Source organism: Lemur catta, chromosome 8, assembly GCF_020740605.2.
Source record: "Lemur catta isolate mLemCat1 chromosome 8, mLemCat1.pri, whole genome shotgun sequence".
In the NCBI taxonomy this organism is placed as follows: Eukaryota; Metazoa; Chordata; class Mammalia; order Primates; family Lemuridae; genus Lemur; species Lemur catta.
This window is the reverse complement of record NC_059135.1, coordinates 80,506,517-80,529,318: the sequence shown is the minus strand read 5'-3', so window position 1 is coordinate 80,529,318 and position 22,802 is coordinate 80,506,517. Positions and strand designations below refer to the sequence as shown.

General features: G+C 32.0%; 1 protein-coding gene across 1 annotated transcript in view; it reads right to left on the bottom strand.

Moving 5' to 3' along the window:
* The window catches only part of LRP1B (LDL receptor related protein 1B), a 1,757,623-nt gene that overhangs the window by 143,197 nt on the left and 1,591,624 nt on the right, over positions 1-22,802 (bottom strand). The window contains exons 67-68 of the mRNA XM_045559136.1: positions 9,750-9,866; positions 2,933-3,039 (exon numbers count right to left, since the gene is read on the bottom strand). Of these exons, the coding sequence (XP_045415092.1) occupies positions 2,933-3,039; positions 9,750-9,866 (224 nt within the window). The remainder of the gene's footprint in view (positions 1-2,932; positions 3,040-9,749; positions 9,867-22,802) is intronic.

The window sequence follows — 22,802 nt, the reverse complement described above, 5'->3', positions numbered from 1 at the left end:
GAGCTTTTTTATTTTTTAAAGTATTGATATGAATTCATGGATTTTAATACATTCTTTGTGTTTCAACACATTATGGTCATTTTTCTTTATAATGCTCAAATTGTCCTTTTTGTCAGTGGAAGTTTCTTCAAGTTTGTTCCTGTGCACTTTGGAGACTATTCTATAATAATAGCCTAAGATGTTAGCAGCTTATCTTGTCAATTTCTTTTCTCAGACCTAGATTAGGCATATCTCAAAGGAGTCATTTTTCTATTAATTGGGAAATGATATTTAGAGGCTATTCTGTGAATTTTAGGGATAGTCATTACTGCTGAATTGTGATTGGTTTTAGGACTTTTCACTGGCAGAGGTAGAAATTATATATTTTTAGAAAGAGAACAGTTAATCAAGATCTTATACAGATACTTTTAAATTTATGATAGTATGGAATTTTCACTTATTTTTTTTTGTTTCTACATTTGCACCTCCTTTCTTTTAATTTAAAATTTTAAGTGCTAATGACATTAACATAATTAAGCATTTGAACCATCCTACGTGTCTTTCAAATTAACAGAACCACTATTATTAACAAGTATATGAATGTAGCTTATGATTTTGTTGCAATTTTTTTGTGCTTACAATATGTTATGCTAAATGTAGAGGCCAAATATTATAATTTAAAATCACTTTAAGTAATAATTCTCTGGGTGTGCCACAGAGATATACACTTGATACACAATTAGATTGATCTAATTTTTTAAATTTCTTTTTTATTTTTTTGGCTGGGTATTAACAAGCTAATTATACTATCGATTCCATTCATACAGAAACTTATCTTCATGACTCTCCCAATAGTTGATCTTAGTATGAGAGTATTCTGTATGTAATTCTGCTTTCTAGCCCTTTTTCCAGTCCTCTTTTTTGTTTGTTTGCTTCTTTGTTTTTTTTTTGTTTGTTTGTTTGTTTTGTTTTGTTTTAATCAATGCAAACTTTCATTCTAGACTTTAGGAAAAAGAATATAAATCAACTGCCTATAGTGTTAGTCATTTCATTACATATAGACTATACTAAAAGTCTGCAAATGTAGAAAAAGACCTCCTTTTAAGAGAGTTAATTTTATTTAGTCTGAGCATTATTATGAAAACTCCTGGATATATGGAGATAAATATCAAAAGAACTATGTCTATCAACTTACGGCATGACAGGAGTGGTGTTAAGAAAGATAACTTACTTCATGAGTAAGTTTTTTAAAAAGAAGTGTTGGTTCTGTACACATACCTTGCACATCTTGTGAATAACATGTAACATAAAATTCTAAGATTTAAGCAATATATCCCCACCTCTTGCTGTTTCACAGATTACATAGGCTGGTAGAACATATATGTGTGTGTGTGTGTAATTATATACACACATATATGTATGTATATACATGTGTGTATATGTATATATATTAAAAAAAAACCTATAACCAAAACATTTTCATAGGATGGGTGAGTTTACATGAAATGTGTTTTCCTGCCTTGAAAAAGTTCAATATATCTTTTGAATGAATGCATATTATGTAAATATGTAGCTGGTCAATGCAGAAATTTAACTTCCTTGTGGGATTTGCAAGTTTTTGTTTTGACTTTTGTGTTGTGAATAGTCCTATGAGTAGAAGTGATATTTTTCAACTTCTCTTGAGAGACCTCTGCATACTTGAGGTTTAGGTTTTGCTGTTCCCCGGGGCAGAAGTTGCACTCATTTGTTTCTAAAATCTATGCTTCTGAATGTGGTTAGGGTGACTTTTCCAAAATGGTGAGAGAAGGAAAAAGAATTGTCCAATCCTGATAAGAATGCCTAAGGACTGAAAAACAACTGGTTTGTGTGGGTTCTACAAGTAATAGAGACCTACAGTGTCTCCCAAAGAAGTAGAAAATCAGTGGATACCTAGGGAAATTGGATCTGTAACACAGAAACCTCCAGGGCTATAGGGAAAATCCTCTCTGGTCGAGCCTATGGTCAGTGGGAGGACCTTTTTGATAGGTCATATGTTTGCCAACCAGAGTGCCAGAGCTCTAGGTAGTCACTGTATTGTTAGATGGAGCCATGGTGTCCACTGAGGATCAGAGACAACTTTTTCCTTCACCTCTGCTTGGATTTGATTGCACAAGGCCTGGCTTCCTGATATTACCCAAGTGAAACAAAGAAAATCATTAAAAGTGACTACTACTGGACTTCTCCTTGATATTAGAAAGTGAGGGCTTGGGGTCATCCCAGATTTGATTGAGAAAAAAAATATAACCATGAGCCATTTATTATTTTAAAGCATCACGGAATAAATGATATCTGAAACATAAGCACATAAATACATAAATAATGAACTGTATGAAGCATTGTAAATGTTAGCACAATCTAATTTTACAGAATTATCCAGAGGATTTGTAAACTTTTTTACTTAAAGCTGTGAGTACATGGGCTTTATTATAAATGGATTGTAATTCATCACCTAAGGAAAGCTCAACCTGTGGTTTCATGAAAATTGATGACCCACATTGATGTCTGTAAGACTATATCTATTGAAGAAAGAGGCTAGGGAGAAGAAACTGTTTAAAATGCATAAAAATATTAGTCTTCACTATAAATACTGCAGCAAATTTATGAACAAATTCACAGATGGCAAGGGCATCAGCAAAAGGGAATAGGGTTTCCACACATCCTATTCCCAACCCAGCCATTCACCAGTTGAGGTAAAACAGACTATAAAATTAACTGTCAATAGTAGCACAAGAGCTATTCCCTATGCTAGGTATCTGCAGCACAGCACGTGGGTATAATACTTATCTCACTGTGTCAGGAGTAAAGTACATTTCTGAGCTGTCCTTGCCACACTTATTGGACTGAATAATACTAATTATAAATGTGGTTCTGAAAAACTGCTTTCTTTTCTATTTGATTTTGCAAAGATGCTTACCTCATCGGAGCCATCTGCACAGTCAAAATCTCCATCACACCAAAACTTTGAAGAAACACAGTCCCCATTGGCACAGAGAAAATCTTTCAATGTACAGGTATGTGGCTCTGGGGATAGAAAAATAGCATAGGGTTTTTCTATTAGATGCAAATACATTCTAAAATTTATATGCCATACAACATGAGGTAGCATTAAAGGAAAAAAAAAAAGGAGATTAGCCAAATAGAACCAATAAATTGTTAAAGGTCTCATGAAGCATCTATGGTACATAATGCAATAATTTTTCAAATTTATTTTTAAACTCATGAATAGAAAGTGGCATTATAAATAAACAAGTTAGAAAAGACAAAAGATAAATGCCCTACTATATAATAAAAACAAAACAGCAAAGTAAAACAAAAAAGCATAAAAGATCATATACTTTCATACTATAATGATGATATTTTCTCTCAATAGTAGTTGGAGTTCTAAGTCATTCTATGCATTTACTTCAGGTAAGTACATTTTGTGTATTGCTGTATCCAAGAGACTGTTTATTAACTGGGGAGTGAGTCTTGTCTTTGGTTCTTGACTTTTTATTATATATTCTAATGATTTTCTAATTATTCAGTTTTGACCTCAGAAAGTGCAGAGCTCATGGAACAAGAAGGAAGAAGGGTACATGGGGCTACTACTGGACATAGCAAGGTGAGTAAGGGTTGAAGAGGCAGAAGGGGACTGTTTGCTTTGAAAACTTTCTATTTGTTTACACCATTGTTTGCTTATGCCCTATTTCACCTACCTGTCAATTTAGATGATTTCCTAGTTATTGATTTAATTATGCTGCACAATATTCCACATAGGGCATAAGCTAAATAGTACGATGTACTACTTGGCTTAATTCCTATGTGGAATATGCTTCATCTGGACAATGAAGTAGGATTTCAGAAATTTGTTCCTGCATGTAATCAGTATGACTACTGGAGATCATCTCTTGTTTAGTTTTTGTTCTCTAAACAGGACTGATACCTTGGATGATGAAAGACCTCCTGTTTTCTCTATTCCTTAATTGTATCTACAGCTGTGTCATACACAATAATATTCTTATCCAGGTGAAGAAGGAATAGATAACAGATATTAAATTCAAGGAATAGCCACATAGACTAAATTTCTCCGTAAAGATCATGAATAATTCAGTCTGCATTTGTATATTTCTCTATAATCACTCAGTTTCTAGGCATAGGGTAATATCTTTATTGTTTGGTATTATGTGGGCTCCTATATTTCTATATAAAGAACCTCTTTGAGAACATTGGAATAACTGTGGAAAGTGTAATATATGTCAGAAAGCATTTTGGTCTACCCTGGTAGTTAGTTTAGTTTATAATATGACCTTCAGGCTATGAATAAGACAGTAGAATAGGAAAATGCCACTAAATATATGATCTCTTCGTGTACCTATACTTCTTTGTTTCGTAAACATGGCAATAGTAATTTTCCTTTTTGTCTTTTTACTGTATTCAAATGTATTTTGCTTTAATCTTAAAAGTAGGTTTATTAGTCCTATTAATTATAACAATAATAACTACCAGGTACTCATTATTTATGTGTTGGTAAGCACTAGGTAAAATTAATGCTAAGTACTTGAATTAAGTTATTAGTGAAACCTCATAACAACTCTACAAGATGTATGTTACATTTGTAAACTTTTCTAGACAAGTAAATTGAGGCACAGAGAAGATAAGCAACGCACTCCAAATCATCAACATGCATAAGAGCTAGTGTTGGACTTAAACCAAGACAACCTGATGCCAGCATCTGTACTTTTTATCACTGGGTTATATCATTGCCTCTCATACAACTGGGGGAGCAATAATGCTCACATTACAGAGGTTAACATTAACGCTCTGAGAAGTCAAGTTACTTATCTAAGGCACATGGCTAGCAATGTCTATTTTACATAACAATAACAAAAGAGAAGTCTTTTGCTGTTATCACTCTGTGCTAAAACCATTTTGCCCTCCTCTTTGCAAACACATGCAGTTTTATTCTTAGAGAAAAGAAATTATGGTGAAATATGTTCAATTTATTTAACAATGGAAAATAACAACTAAAGAGATTTTCATTAAAAGAATAAAGAGAGAGTACATTTAAAACATATTATACTTAGATGCTTAAAAACAGCAGAAGAAACATTTAATTTTGAAGGGATGGGGATTGTATAAATGGGATTAATTCTTCCTCTAACGTTCTAATTGCCTTTATCCTGTTTAAAAGCAAGTGTGTTCATCATGTGCTAAATAGCAGTGGCTTCACAGGCCTTGACACATTTTGCTATATGGAGGATTGAAACTTGTTAATGTAACATTTAGTTACATTAACAACTTATAATGTAATTAAAAAGTTATATAACCAGCAGTTGGAGGCATTTGCCCAGTAGTTCCACAGAGCACTTGTTCTACAGAGACTCTGTTTTAACATTACTAATCATTATTTCAAAATGGGAGTAGAGAGAGACTGAATGATTTGTTGGAAAAAACCGATTCAGAGAAAATGGAAATTCTATGTTTCTATCATATTTTCAAAAATGCCATCAAATAGACTTCTGAATAATAATCATGAATTATTTACACATACACAAATATCATAAAGGAATGGGTTAGCTAGTTTATTTCTAACTCTCATCTATATACCTCAGAATCTTTTCCCACTGAATAGCTCAAAAAGAAACTCTTTTGAGGAAAATATAATTTAGTTATGAGAGAAGGTCCTAAGGGATTTTTTCTTATTGTTTATCTTACTTTTGAATTTCTTTTTTCCTAATAAGACCAATTTTCAGACTTTGGCATGATAGTTAACATTCTTCTTGTGGAAAAGAACAAAAAAAAAAAAAGAAAAGAAAAGAAAAGAAACTGTACCTGAAAGCCAACCCATCAAATTTGAATGTGACATTTTCCCCAGTATTTCTAAAATGCTGTTCTCACGCTAATTTCCTCTGATATTATTTATATCCTTGGACCAAGAGTAGATGGGGAACCCCACATGTGAACAATTAACCAGGATTTCCATAAATCTCATCTAGACAAGCCAGACTGGCAATCAGGAAACTTTTGCAGGGCATGCTTCCATGTTTTGAAAGGCTAATTTGTATTCTACTATAAGAATAAAAAGTAAGGGCATCATGTACAATGATCACTTCCTTCAATACCGATGGAGGCAAAAAGGTACAGTTACAGAACTGAAAAGACCTTTGGAAGCCATCTTTCACGAAACTGAAGAAACCAAAGCTCAGGAAACAAAAGTGACTTTCAAAGTCATAGATTTCATGGCAGAGCAAAAAGACTTCCAGATTCCAGTTTCTCTGCTGAATATCTTATAAACCCTTGGTGATAAGTTCAAAAGTTATATGAATGTGGGTGTAAGCATTTGAGGAGAATTTTTGGAATACAATTAGTGTAACTGACATCCTATACAAATAATCTTCTGACATAAATTCAGTGTGAAAGTACTAGAAATTCAAATAAGGCAGAAGCAGCTTGTCTCTCTATGTAAACCTGAATCTAGTTAATCAAATTACTTGGTATTTTAAAATCTATTAGATTGTTAGTTACTTATTAATAATGCAAGGATATGAAGTAATTTATTTTTCAAATCAATTACTTAGAAGGCATACATGCCACATATTTGTGTTGATAAAGATAATATAGATGCTGAGAATTACTCAAGTGATCTTTGATCTAGGTTACAAAATAACTCCAGTAACAATGAAATTTTCTTGTTTTTAAAAACAGAAATCATTGTTGAAGCAGTGTCCCTGATCAACACTAAACAAGGGAAATGATCAGCAGATGACAATGAAATCACAATGGACTATTTATCCCATATAAATATAAATATGTACAAAACATGTTAAATATAAAACATAGCTGGCAGTTAATTGTTCCACTACTATTTGAACTCTTCCTCTATCACTGGAGTGCTTCCAATACAACTTAAAAAGCAAATGTATTAAATTAGATTCACAAACAAAGAAGTACAAGAGTGACTTTAAAAGTATTTTTCTACTGTTTTTTTAACTACATTCATGAGCCACATAATATTTCGGTCAATGACAGACCACATGTATGATGATAGTTCCAAAAGATTGCAATACCATATTTTTACTCTATGTTTTCTATGTTTAGGTATGTTTAAATACACAGATACTATTGTGTTACAACTGCTGACAATATTCAGTATGGTAAGAAGATATGTAGGTTTGTAGACTAGGAGCAATAGACTCTACCATACAGCCTAAGTGTATAGTAAGCTATACCATCTTGGTTTGTATAAGTACAATTTATGTTTTTACAATGAGAAAATTGCCTGATGGTGTATTTCTCAGAATGTATCCCCATTGTTAAGTGATACATGAATGTATATGGTTGATTTACTATCTCTGATGTGTTTCACTACGTAATAATAGCTAACAATAACTGCCAAATGTAAACCAAAGTGCATAACATTGATCGATGATGTTTAGAAAATATAATAACATATACCACTGTCTGAACATATGAGAACAGTGATGGATGAGTAAACATATATTTATAATAATTTCAATAGATAATAAGAAATTAGAAATATCTCCATAGCATTTTAATACAGCAATAGTATTTTTTCTAATGCTGGTTTCTATATGACTATTCCCCATAGATTTAACTGAATTTTGTTTGTTATTCTTCATGGACTCAGTTTCTACTTATGTAAAATGTCTGGCATTTTCAATGTTTAAATCTTCCTATTTCTTCTGGTCTATTTAAAATAGTATTTCCAAACATTACTCAACTATCTAGATTCCTCGATTTTTCCTTTTATATAATCTTACATGTTTAACATGTGAACATACTTTAATACTTGTCCTAACATACTCTTACACCTGTAACATGTTAACATAGTCTCATATTTGAATCTTATATGCCTTATACTTTCCCATGTCACCACTGTAATATATTTCATTCTTGTTCACTGTCATCTCTCCTATGCAACTTCATCAATATTACTTGTCTTAGGCAACAAGCTCAGAGTGCATAGAAACTAAAAGAGAACCACACATAATTGAGTATTTTATACTGGAATGCTTGATATTGCAACCACTTCCCTTGCTTTTTCTTAAGGGCTCTGTGACTACAATGATTTATCACCAAGTTTCCACAGTGACAAGTGAGAGTTAATGTTCTTTCTCCTTGCTTTCATGAGCCAAAGGCTGACTTTTAGATGTCAGCACAATATGATACTCGGCCACTTAGGAAACCCCAACAGACTCAGAAGCAGGATATGTCTTCTTTCTTCTTCTTTCCTTATTAAAGTGGTAGGATAACTTTTCACACAAATTCAACTACCCCCTTGAATAAAGGTTCTCTAAGACTCCATTGTTGCCTTCTCAGAGCCTTCTGTTGCTCTCAATATCCTTCAGTCATAGGCCATTTGCTGTCAGGTATCCTATTGATAATTAACACTAAATAGATAAAAAACTAAGCTAAATAGATAGTTTTTATATTTAAATTCTGATATACAAACAGAAAGTATATACATAATAGTTTCTTTTTTGTATCTACACTTCTATTCCTATTAACTTCATCCCATCAGATTTTTATTTTAGTCACTAAATAGATCTCAGAACTTCTATATAAAGTTTTTAAAAATTGCTGATTAAAGGAATCTAAAACATTCTAATGAAAGCAGAGGCAAGAGTCTTCATCTTTCTAAACACCATGATCAGTTAGAAGATATCTACGCGAAGAGGGAGTTATGAAGGCTCCTATATTCAGAATATTCTGTAATCATAATCATCCAGAGATTTCATATTCCCAAGCACAGGTCATATTAAGTTTTAAAAATTATCCAAAACATTAGTTGATATTTTACAAGATGAATATTCATGTGATTTATTAAAGCTTTCACTGTATGAATTATATGCATTAATATAACATATTCCTACATAGATTTAGTCTTCTGCCACCAGGGAAACAAATGCTCTTAGTCCAAAAAGATGTCCGTAAGAGGAGACATTACTGTTATCAATCTGCATCAAATCCTTTTCAGAAACAGCAGAATATAAATATTTAATAAATTAAATTTGATTATTACCTTATTTTAAACATGCTTATATTGCTTTCTTTGTTTAAATGGCAGTGAATAAAAGTGCTGGTAAGAAATGTATTCAGAAACTAATGCTATAATCTAGAGAGACTGTCACAATTTTACATACTGCCATAATTTTTAGAAAATAAAATTGTTCAATAGTTATTGTTTATAAATTTATTACATAAAAAAGCAGGAGATAGACAATAATAGTGTTATTCTATTTTCAGAGAAAAGTATCCTGAATACATAAGTTGTTCACAACTCCAGAAAGAAAAAATGGTATTTCACTGCAAGATGCTCATGGGTGAATTTGTAGCATAAAAGGATTTGCGCCTGAAATGAAATGAATACCATCCATTAAAGAAGGAGATGTTTTGTACTGTCTCCACATCATTCAGCTCATTGTATGAACGTGCATCAGTGGCTTCCTTCATTGCATACTAATGGGTTGCATTAAACCTCATGACACTTTCATACCAATTCTGAGAACTGTAAGAAAATAATTCCCAGGATGAGCATTTCAATAATTCTACCATTTGAGATTCAGGTCAATGTAGTCTGAATATTCTTGGCCAAATGTGAATACATGTATAAAAATGTGAGCTTCAGGACAGATAGGTTCAAATTTATACCTCAGCTGAACTAAAAATTGCCATCCTGCTTATTAAATGGGCTGTCAAGCTTGCAACATTATTAGGCAAGAGTTACTTACTACAGTTTTCTTCATCTGAATTATCACTGCAGTCATTTTGGCTGTCACACCGCCAGTGATCTGGAATACAATTGTTGTTTTTACACTGAAATTCATGAGGTCCACAGGTCTTTTTATCTGTAATGGAAAAAACCAAGAGTTTGCACCATCGACGTCCATGAAGACATCCCTCACGATATCCTGACTGCCATGCCAAATGCATAGCATTTCCTCGACCTTAATTCAGTTACTAAGAAGCATCCTAGGAAATATTGAAGGCAGGTGCTGAGTAAAATTCATCTTTTTATCTTGTTTTATGTTGTTATTGGTCATGTTTTCATACCAAACTAAGTACAAAGCAATTGATTGGACCATTCAAGCTTTGTTAAAACAAATCAGTTAAAAAATTAAATTATCCAAAACTATCCTTCCTTTTAGGGCATGCCCTCTCACCCACCCTGTAGTTCTGATATAAAGCAGCAAAAAAGAAAAAAAAAGATTATTAATCAAATTCTGAAGTTGGCATCCTATCTTCCTCTCTAAGGAGCTCTTACTTATAACCTACCTACAGATAGATGCTCTATAAATCCTAGCCGTTGTCCACTCATAAACTCATGGATTATAATAGTGCTTTACATATGTACAGAGTTTAAACATTAATAATGTGTCATCTCACACGAACCATTAAAACAATCCCACTGAGCACTAGGGGAAGTATTAACTAGACTTTTACTTTACGGATGATAAAACACAGAGAAACTTTTTGAAGTTTAAGAACTTGATGAATTTTTGCTATCATTAAATGTCACAGTCAATACAATAAAAGAGTGTACTTTTACTCCTGATTTAGTGCTCTTTACAACAAATCTAACTTATGTCCGTATGAGCCAAAATCAGAAAGAATGTAATAAGAATTTATTTAAAGTGCAAATCATATATTTTTAAATTTCCATTAGAGTAATATCTAATTGAATATCATCTAAAGCAGTGCTTCTTAAACTTTAATGTGCATACATATAAATCACTTTAGGCCTGGATTTCTAACAAGCTGACTGGTGATAATATTGCCCTTTTTCTGTGAAACACACTGAGTAGCAAGGTTCTAAAGCATGTAGAAGTTATGGATTCAATAACATAAAAAACAATAGAATTATAAACCTCAATGAAAAATTTAGAACACCTTTCATATACTTAGATCAACTCCTTCTTCTCAGCCATATTAGAGATGGACTGAAGTGTTTAAAGTCTGAGGATAGTAAAATATGTTAACAAAAAGAGAGGGTAAGTTATTTGGTGGTAGGCGTTACTTTATAGTTTTGAAGTATACATTTTGAATGCATCTTATAGCATTCAGACTCTAGATTATAAAAGCAAAAGTGACTTAGGTATAATTATAAAAATTAAATAATGATTGTCTATTGAGGATGCAGCCCAATTCCTAGCTAAACATTTTCATAAACATGATCACATTCAATCCCCATAATATCCTTAAGAAGTATTATTACTTTTATTTATTTATTTATATTTTTTGTTTATTTTTTTACTTCAGAATGTTATGGGGATACAAACATTTTAGTTACATGGATTAATTTTGTATAGTTTGAGTCAAAGTTATAAGTGTGTCCATCACCCAGATCTTGTGCATTGTACCTGTTAGGTATGAATTAACCCATCCCTTCATCCCCTCTTCCACCTACTTTATTTATGTTGAATTTTACTACCATATATATACATAAGTGTTGATCATTTAGTTGAAATTTAATAGTGAGTACATGTGGTATTTGTTTTTTCATTCTTTCCATACTTCACTTAGGAGGATGGTCTCCAGTTCCATCTAGGTTGTTACAAAAGGTATTAGTTCACCATTTTTTATGGCTGAGTAATACTCCATTGTATACATATACCACATTTTATTAAACAATTCATGTATTTATGGGCACTTGGGTTGTTTACACATCTTTGCAATTGTGAATTGTGCTGCTATACACATTTGAATGCAAGTGTCTTTATTATGAAAAGTCTTCTTTTTCCTTTGGGTAAATACATAGTAGTAAGATTGATGGATCAAATGGTAAGTCTACTTTTAGTTCTTTAAGCTATCTCCATACTACTTTCTATAGGGTTTGAACTAGTGTGCATTCCCACCAACAGTGTATAAGCGTTCCTTTCTCTGTACATCCATGACAGCATCTGTTGCTTTGGGACTTTTTGATAAAAGCCATTCTCACTGGAGTTAGGTGATATCTAATTGTGGTTTTGATTTGCATTTCCCTGATGATTAGAGACTTTGAGCATTTTTTCATATGTTTATTGCCCATTAGTCTATCTTCTTTTGAAAAGCTTCTGTTCATGTCTTTTGCTTAGTTTTTAATGTTTTTTTTTAATGTTATCTTGTTGATTTGCTTTTTTGTAGATTCCCATTATTAGCCCATTATTGGATGTATAGCATGCAAATACTTTCTCTCATTCTGTAGGTTGTCTATTTTCTCTATTGATTGAAATGAGGAAAATAAGTCTGAAAGAGTTAAAATACTTTCTCCAATTTTACAAAAGTGTTAAATGGCAAAGGAGAAATTTATATTGAGCTTCAGCTCCAGTAACATTTTACTGAAGAAATTCTCATGATAGACTTCAAATGCATTTTTATAAAAAAAGAGCCTATATTTCCCTTTTCTATTTCTTCCTGCTTTTCTGCTTGCCTACCTGCTAATGATTACTCAGTACTTAACCTGTGTCACTGTGTTACTGTGTTGTGTGCTGTGTTTGGTGTTTATACTATATCTTTCTTGCCTGTGCTATATCTGACTTTAGATTTTAAAATAGGCTTTAAATATGGAGAGGTTCTAATGCAGGATTCTCCACACCTCAGTCAATCAGGAAATATGTTAGAATGAATGGCCACTGAAAATATGGAGTTTTGTACTGAACCATTTGGATGTTTACTTCATATTGGCAATTAAAACAAACTTCTCCAAAACTACCGCTCTAGGAATAAACATTAGTTTTATTAATATTTACCCCTTGCTATGTGATACTTGTATTATTTTTAAATAATTTTTAAAAACTTTAGAATATAATAATGTAAGAAAGATCAGACTGGATGAAATAGACCATATGACCTGGTATCATTAATATAAAACTGGTCCCAAGCAGAGCAATTCTCCCTGACTGCCAAAGGTTAACAACTGGTACTGAGTATCTATTTAATAGTTGTTTTTAGTTTAGTTTTTTTTTTTTATAAATCCTTTTTGCATTTTTTTCTATATGTAAACATTTGTATCATACTTTTTGTTTGAAAGAGATCTGTACCTATCTCTTAGCAAAAACAAGTTATGGTTCATTGTTAAGATTTCCTCTTGGGGCATGCAGAAATGGTAACCGAGAAAGGGTAATTGCCTTTTTGAGGTTATACAGATTTAATGTTCCCATGTTATTTGATTTTTTTGGTCCATGACATTACTTGTAAAAATTACACATACAAACTATAATGCATTGTTCTCCATTTAAAATCTTCCTTGTGGAGATTATACATTTGTGTGTGTGTGTGTGTATGCACACATATATGTAACATTTTATAGAAGAGACTATTTGAGTAAGGTCTAAAATTGCAGTCCTCAAATTGGCTACACATTAACATCACCTGGGGAACTTTTAAACATCCCTTTGCCGAGACCATATCCCGCATCAATGAAATCAGACTCTCTGGGGTGAGACCCAGACATCAGTATGTATTAAAGTAGGCCTGGTGATTCTAAGGAGCAGCCAATATTGAAAATCACTGGCACAAAGAACTGATTGTAGAACAGAATATATATATTCCACACTACAGTACTCTAGAGTAATTAATATAAAATGCTCACAATATGTAGTAATTTATATTAATTTTTACTGTTAAATAGCATTGAAACATTGCATTATTTCATTTTTTAGTATTATAAATATGGAGAAAACATATATGGTATCTGAAAACTTGCTTTCTTTGTTCAATATGTTTTTATATCAATTGCAAACACTGGTAATAACTTTGATCCTTCCAGAAAGGCAAGATGAAGGACCTCCAAAGTGGGGAACTAACTCTGTGTAGCGTGTAATGTAATGCTATTGGTGTCTGTATATGCCTAGGATATTTCTGAAAAGAGATTTAAAAATCTGGTGATAATGATATCTCTGGGAGCAAGACCCAGAGAAGTGCCCTGGGAGACAATAGCGGGAAAATTTAAGTTTCTCCTTAGGCTCAAAGGAACCTACTAACTACCAGAAGTAATAAATAAATTTAGGAGGGTTATGGAATGTAAGATCCATATATAAATGTAATTGTATTTTTATTTATTAGCAATAAACAAAAATGAAACTAAAAAAGCTTACAATGGTATGAATAAAATACATACCTAGGAATAAATCTAGTAAAATCTATGTAAGGTCTTTATACAGAAAACTAGAAAACATTGCTATAAAAAATTGAATAATACATAAGAAATGCAGAAATATATTCATGGATTAGAAAACTTAAAATTGTTAAAATATCCATTTTCTCATAGAAGTAATACAATCACTACCAAAATTCCAGTAAGTTATTTTTGAAGAAATAGACAAGATTATTTTAAAATTATATGTAAATGCAAAGGATGTAGAATAATCAAATCATGTTGAAAAAAAAGAAAGCTAGGGAATTTATAGTACCCATTTGTAAGACTTACTCTAAATCTACAATAATCAAGAAAGTGTACTATTGAATAAAGTGAATCCAGAAACATGTATACACATACAGTCAATTGAGTTTCAGCAAGGCCTGTAGTCAATTTAATGGGTAAAAGGAAGTCTTTTTTTTTTAACAAGTATTGCTAAAATAAGTGGTCATTCATATTAAAAAAATAAATCTATCTCTTTGAGGTACTGATTTTGTTTCCTTTGGATATACACTCAGAAGTGAGATTGCTGGATTAGATAGTAGTTCTATTTTGAATTTTTTGAGGAACCTCCTCTTTTTTTCATAATGGCTGTACCAATTTACATTTCCTCCAATATTGTATAAGAGTTCTCCTTTCTCTGCATCTTGGCTAGCACTTATCTTTTGTCTTTTTGTTTATAGCCAGGTGTGAAGTCTCATTGTGCCTTTGACTTGTATTTTCCTGTTGATTAGTGATGCTTAGAATTTTTCATACACCTATAAATGATTGTGTATATGTCTTCTTTTGAGAAATGTCTATTCCGGTCTTTTTATTGCAGTATTATTCACAATAGCTAAAATATGTAATCAACCTAAGTGTCCATAAATGGATGAATGGTTAAAGAAGATGTGGTAAATATATATGCAACAGAATATTGTTCAGCCTTTAAAAAGAATAATATCTGTCATTTGTGATAACACATATGAACTTGGAAGACATTGTGCTACATGAAATAAGCCAGGCACAGAAAGACAAATACTGTCATGATCTCACTTGTATACAGAATCAAAAAAAGGCAAGTTCATAGAAGCAGAGAGTAGAATGGTGACTGCCAAGAGTACCAGGGCAGGATGATAAATTAGGCGGTATTGGTCAAAGGTATTGGCCTATCAGTTAGACAAGATAAACAAATTCTGGGTATCCAGTATACAGTATGGTGGCTATAGTTAATAATACTTAATTGTATACTTGAAATTTCCTAAGAGTATCACTTAAATATTCTCATCTCTCATACACACATACACATAGAATATGTGAGGTGATGGATGTGTTATTTAGTTTGATGTGGCAATAATTTCACAATGTATATGTATATCAAAACATCATTTTGAACCCCTTAAATAAATATAATTTTATTTGTCAACTATATCTCAATAAAGCTGAAAAAATAATAAAAAAATAAATAAATCTATATTGCAAACCCTATCTTACTCCATATATAAAAATAATCTGAAATGACTATAAACCTAATATAAAACTTCTAGAATATAGGAAAATACTTTTATAACCTTGGAATAGGCAAGGACTTTTATAGACATCACATAAAAAAGCATTAAGAGTTAAAAATAAAATTGGTAAATTAGACTTCAACAGAATTACAATGTTTTGCTCTTTAAAAGACACTATTAAGAAAGTAAATAGAAAAGTAACATAGTAAGGGAAAAAAAGACTTATACCATTCATATCTGGGAAAGGACTTGGATCCAGAATATGCTAAAATTCCTACACAGCCTATACATTTGTACATCAAACACTTGAATAGAAACTTCACAAAAGAAGATATTTGAGTAGCAAATAAAGGTTCCCAAATCATTACACATCAAGGTAATGCAAATGAAAACTACAGTGACATATCACAACATACCTACTGGAATTACTCAAATCAAAAATGCAACACCAAATTTTTGTGAGACTATAGAGGACCTAGGCTCCCTATTGCTGGTTCTTATAAAGGTAAACATATATCAACCATGTCACTCAGCAATTTTACAAACAGGTATTCATGTCACAAAAAAGTAAATGTTCACAAAACTTCTGTATAAGAATGGCTACAGCAGCCTTATTCATAATAATCAACTGGTAAAATAATCTACCTTGGAAAATTTCCATACAATTGAATATTATCTGAGTATAAAAAATTAAATTCTTAACACATAATAACTTAGAAATACATTAACAATATTATGCAAGTGAAGAAGCCACAAGCAGAAGAATGTATACTATATGAATCTGTGTATATGACATGTAATACAAGCAAAATCGAAAAATGGTGATAGACTTAGTGGTTGTGGAGGGGAATGAAAAGAGTCTGTATCTTGTTTTGGGTGTTTGTTACATGTTGTATACTGTTGACAAAAATTCACCAAACTGAACATTAAGATCTGCACATTTAATTTCATTTTAATTAAAAATTACTTTACTATTAGAATTGCAAGAAGTTTGGAAAATCTAAACAATCATACCATGATAAAGTATTATTTATTTAGTCACTGAATAGTCAGGTGTGCATGAGAAGATAGTCTAAATTACAGAGAATTATTTGTAAAAATAAAAAATCTTAGGGCCTTGAAATTTAAATGTTCCATACTAAGAAACAGCAAAAAACAAAACAAAACAGCCACCAAAAACCCCCCACATCATATATATACAGAGAATTATTTGGCATTGAAGGCTACCAAGTTTTCACTCTGTTTTATAGTTAAACAGAATAATTCTATTACTTATGTACATCAGTCTTATAAATTTAAAGTATCACCAAGATTTTAATGTATTCTGAAGGCATGGAAAGCACAATACAGATAGAGTTAGAATGCCTTGATTCAAGTTCCTACTTTGCTGTGTTTCTGCTATGCAGCATTGAACAAATTACTGAACTGCTTTGAGCCTCAGTCTCTTAAATGACAATAAAAGAGTAATATTAACATACCACATAAGGTTATTGTGAAAGCCAAATGAAAAGAACTATATATGAAATCATTGAATAAAGTATGTGGTACATTGCATCTTCAACCATGGTAGATGAATATGATGAACACTAAATACATTCTGCAATTTGGGCTTTAGAACTGTATCTTAAGTTAGGATCATCAATAAACTCTTTAGATTGTCTACTTAAAAAAAATACAGGTATATTTATTTATTTATTACTGAAGTGATGAAATTACAGTTGACAATTTGCTACTTCATGATTGGTTTTTAAGAATATTTAAAATATCATAACAGTCAACAGTAATAATTTTTTTATTTCAGCATACTATGGGGGTACAAATGTTTAGGTTATTTTTTACCCATTCTATTCTTTACAAAAGATATTGGGTTGATGTGCAAGTGTGGCTGAAGTGTCCTAGATATTTGTAGTCTTTGTTTCCTCATGTGCAAGAAATTGTCTTCTATTTCATGGGTGATGATTTAAGTACTAATGAGAGTACTGGATTTCCTAAGACAGAGAATGCATTTATCCCAACCTGTTATTGTCTGATGTCTCTGTGACACAAAGGTTAAGTTAGCCTGTTTCCCCTAAAATAGCATGTTTGAAAGTTTGAGGTGACACTCGAATAAACCAGTATTTCTATGTATATCCCAACTACAATATGTGTGATTCAGAATGTAGAATATAAACTATAGTGGTCTCTAATATCACATCTTCTTCAGAGATGCCAAAAGTTTTATCTTAATCTGTGAATTACAGGATGGTTTCATGTTTTCTAATCATTCTTTTCTCCTGCAAACATCCTAAGTAAACATATGCCACAAAAGTGTTTCCAGGAAACAGTTTAAATATGTTATAGATAGGCCTTTCACATATAACACTTATTTTTCTTGTTAGCCTTGTGGCATAGGTTAAAATAAATACATTACTGGGGAAAAACATCAGTTCTTCAATGAATATGTGAAATGATGCCTGTTGTGTACATATGCAGAGTTTTTTTGTATATTAAATATATCACAAAATTAATATTTAATTAACCAATAGATATTTAATCAGATTGAAATTACATACTGTTTCACTATTAATTAATGTTTTAGATGTTCAAAAAATAAAATGCCATTTGAAAATTGGACATATAATTTATTCAGCAGGCCAGAAAATGTCTTGGAAAATTTAGATCTTGAGGTTATGCATAAAATGCATAAAACCATTTTAGAGTAAAGTTAGGAAGACTTTAACTTGGGGTTTAAGAAATGTGGAGAATAGTGGTGTTTTGTTCTTGCTAATGTTCTTTCGTAGTTACCACTTTTCTCCTTCTAGTTCAGGAAAAATGAGGATTACAAATAGTTGGGTAGCATGCAACTGTTGTTACCACAAAAAGTTAATATAGTCATAGAAATCCTGAGGCAAAAAGAACTGTGAGAACAGTGAGGTTGAGCGTCAATCACAGCAGCTCCTTGTTTCCTTGATTTCCAGATTATAACATTATGAAGTCAGAAGGATGGAGTGTGAACTAGCGTTAGAACTCGAGAACTTTCTTTTGTAGAAGATTTTGTCTTCTCTTGGAGGCAGGATAATCATCTTAACTATCAAAGTAGGGCCTCTTTATAAAGAAGTCTTTATTTTTTCTTTCTAAGTCAACCTGATGCAATTCTGTTCTCTCATTTTAAATTCCTCTCAACATCTCTGTTCACATTGTATGGAAATAAACATCTATGTATGCTGTTTTGCAAATGTTCTAAATCTTCTTGACTGGTTCTGAATTCCTAGAAGTAGTGAAAGAAATGAGGAGAATATATTTTCCTTGTTTTCCATAGCAGGTAGAGTTTACTGGCACATAGTTTTTTGGAAGACATGCACATAGTAGATACATAATATTATTATTGTTTTAATCGGCTTTCTTTTTTTTTTGAAACTACTACTCCTAACACCTGGTGAAGCTATTCATCCTGTATCCCTGCCTCCACTGCCACAAGGAAGAACTACATGTCTCCTGGTGGCCTCCTGCCATAGACCAAAATTGGTCCACAGTAATCAAATTATTCATGTTTTTTGGTTTTGTTTTAAGATTTTATGACTTAAACATGATAGATCATTATGCTTTTACATTAAAGACATTTTAAGGAGGCAGTACAGGGATTTTATGGTGACTAGGAAATGTCCTCAGACTCTTAACATTTCTGTCATTCTGCTTTACCACCCTAACTATTAATAATAGCATCTGTTGTTCTTTAGTCACCTCATGGCCTAAGATAATTGCTAGACCCTTTCTTGAGCCATAACCTTGCAGCCAGAATAAGAAGGGGCAGAATGGCAAAGGGAAAAGGGCTTCTATGTTGAGCAAACAGCCGTTGAACAGTCTTCTAGGAAGTCGCATGCAACACTCCTGTTTACGTCTCAATGGTCACAACTTAGTCACATGATAACTCCTAGCTACAAGGGAAGCTGGGAAGTGTGATGGCCACTTCTAGATAGCAATGTGTCAAGCTAAGATGTGGACTTCTGTTTGTAAGGAGGAAGTAAAAAAAAATCAGTATAGGAATATGCATTAGAACTTTCTGTCAATAATTTAGCAAGGCCAATTAAAGCTATTTGAGGTAAATCTACAGATTCTGAGAGTATTTATCTCCCTTTGAGATTTCAAGTATTATAACCTCAAGTTTCCATGGGTCATTTTTCAAACCATGTAGAAATTATCTGTCTCAGAAGACACTAATAGAGTAAGGATGTGCTTATTAATGGAGAAAAGAGAGCTAGGTCTCTAACGGTTCTTTGTGAACACTGGGATCCAAATTGTGCCTGAAGTAAAAGCTATCCACTCCTTGGAATCAAGGCATAAAATTCATTTTACCACTAGTCTGTGGTGGATTTCTGTCATTTACAGGCAAGTCTGACTAATGGAAACACCATACTATTTTTATTGCTTAAAAATACTATAGACTCTTAATATTAATGTTCTTATTTCTAGGTGCTGACTTACTTAATTCCCAGGCTATTTCAAAGGTTTATAATTCCCTGGGTAATACAGACCCTTTCCACAAGAAACCTCAGAATCAGTCCCTTTTTGAAAGAGATTTATAAAACCAGGCTTTCATGGGAGACGATACAGGCAGCTTTGTTTGAGTGTGTTCTCTATATGACATATGCTATTACAGCATCTAGTGATATGGATTATCTGGAAAGCTGCAGGTTGCCCTATATTGTAGTGTTTGGTGGATCTGAAAATTAATTTCATGTTACTTCTCATCAATCAGGGTAATATTCCTCAATGAACACTTACATGCACAACCTGTTCTTCCAGGGAAAGTGGGAAGAGTATGTGAACGCACCAGCAGCTGAGAATAACAATGCCAGCTGCAGCTTACCCCGGTGGGATCCAGCTACTTCTGTTTTGTTTCTGAATTTTAATTTTTTTTAAATTTTTATGTTATTCTTCCAGGTAGAGAAGAGAAAAGGCTTATAAAGTAAAACAAATTACCAATGGCATATTTTCTTTGTAAAAAGCTGAATCTATAATAAACTAGTTCTGTAGAAGCTCCAATAATGACATTTTAAAAATTGCATGTCAATGTAATGTAATTTTCAGTGGAACTTCTTTGAATTTGCATTATGCAGTTTTAGAAAGTGTCATATTACATCTTGTAATGCCATCTATCACACATGACAAGAATTTGTGATTTTTTTTTCCTCATTTGGGAATTTGTATTGTAACTATGATTGTGAAGTGGGAGTTGTAAGGCAAGTAGTTATACTCTTATCTTTTGTCAACGTACTCTAGGTCACCTGCAAAACCCCTGCTATTCTATTCATCACTCTCTTTTCAACAGCATACAGTCTTGACAAATTGTACGGTAATATTGTACAAACAAATCTGCACTTGTCAGCCACAAATAAAGAGGAAACCAAATTACCATAATACAGAAGCATAGATAGGGTCTTCAGAGTCATCCTTGAGCCCTTGTTACAGGTTCTGGCAGGATTGTTCTAGCAATTCAGTTTATGTTCTTTCAACCAGCCTACAGACAAACATCATAAGCCTCTTCCTTTAATTTTTTAAAATATTTATTCTATGTTTTATGGTAAAAGTAAAGAAAATACATTTTGAGGCAATTGAAAAGTGAGTCTACCAAAATATTTTTAAATACATAGTTGATTACATTTGTGTAATTTGTCTAACCCTGTTTATTGGAGGCACCAGATGATTAATTGCTCTATTCACTGTATTTCTGGATGGACAGACTTGAACTTTGATTTGGTGGGAGGCAGTGAAGCAAATAGCCTATAGAGTAGAAAGAAGCTGAACCTTAAAGGCAGAGCTTGATTGGAATCCCAATTCTGGCTCCTACTAACATAACCTGGGGTAATTATTTATCTTCTTTGTGCTTCAGTTTCTTCATCTCCAAAAAATGAATGGAAATACATATAGCATTGAATTTAATACCTGCATAACAAATAGTAACTAGTAATAGTTAAGTTATATTAATAATTATTGCATAATTAGTTAATAAATAGTATCTTAAAATTAAAGATGTGAATTACAATGCCAACTTTGTCATCAGGTTATGTCAATTTAGGGGGAATAAAAATAATATTTATTTTATTTTAAAGGGTGCTCTACTATAAGCACCAATTTAGATCTTTTATATTTATCCTCTTATTGTTTTAAGTGAATAAATGATTTTACTACAATTTTCTGAAGCATCCTATTCATTTTATAAGCAAATAACAAGTATTAGTGACTTGCTCAAGGTCACACAGGAAGTATTAGAGTCAGACAAGACACCTAAATGCTGTGGGGAAACACATTCCCTATCTGAAAATGTGGAAGGTCAGAAGACCTCTGGGTGTTTTAAAAAAAATTTGCTTTAATTTTATTATCTGCATATATTTTTAATTATTGGGTCTATAAAACTATTTTTACCTTAGATTAGTCTTACATTTCTTGAAAAGTAGCACTTATTTTCATTATATAAATAACAGGTACTTTTTGTGGAACTTTAAGACAATGTAAAATAGAAAAGTAGAAACAAATAGCCTATAGCCACATAACACAGAAACAAGCTTCATTATGTTTCTGACTATTCAAGTAAATACATAAATTTTATACGCTGCCTATTTCACTAAAAATTACATAGAAATATTTTTTAGGTTAATAAAAATTCTCACCAATGTCATTTCTATGGGCGTGTAATATTTCTCTTGTAAATATACCTTAATTTAAATAGTTCTCTATAGTTTGGCATTCATGGGTTTGTGTTTTGTTTTTCCCAATTTGCATGAGGAAGATAATTATAATAAAATCACAATACTTTCTTCTATAGTTAAGTAAGTGGATACCTGTTTCAAAAGACCCTTCTTTAGGGATATTCATCACATTTTTGTATTTGATAATGTTTATATCTGTATCTTGTCTTTAGTATACATTCTGGTGCTGTTCACACAGGTGCTAACATTCTTTGATGCAATCTAATGTATTTGTTATTTACTTAGGAAATTAGAAATATTCCTTCTGCTTGACATGCCTGAAAGTCTTTATCACGTAAGATGTATCTTTAAACTTATCATTCATGTTTGGAGTTTCTATAATTATATCAATCAGTAATCATGAATATGAAGAACCAAACTACTTCTTCTAGTAATGTGGAATAATTTACTTGGCCAGGTTTATGAACACACTTAGCAATACAGAGAAAATTT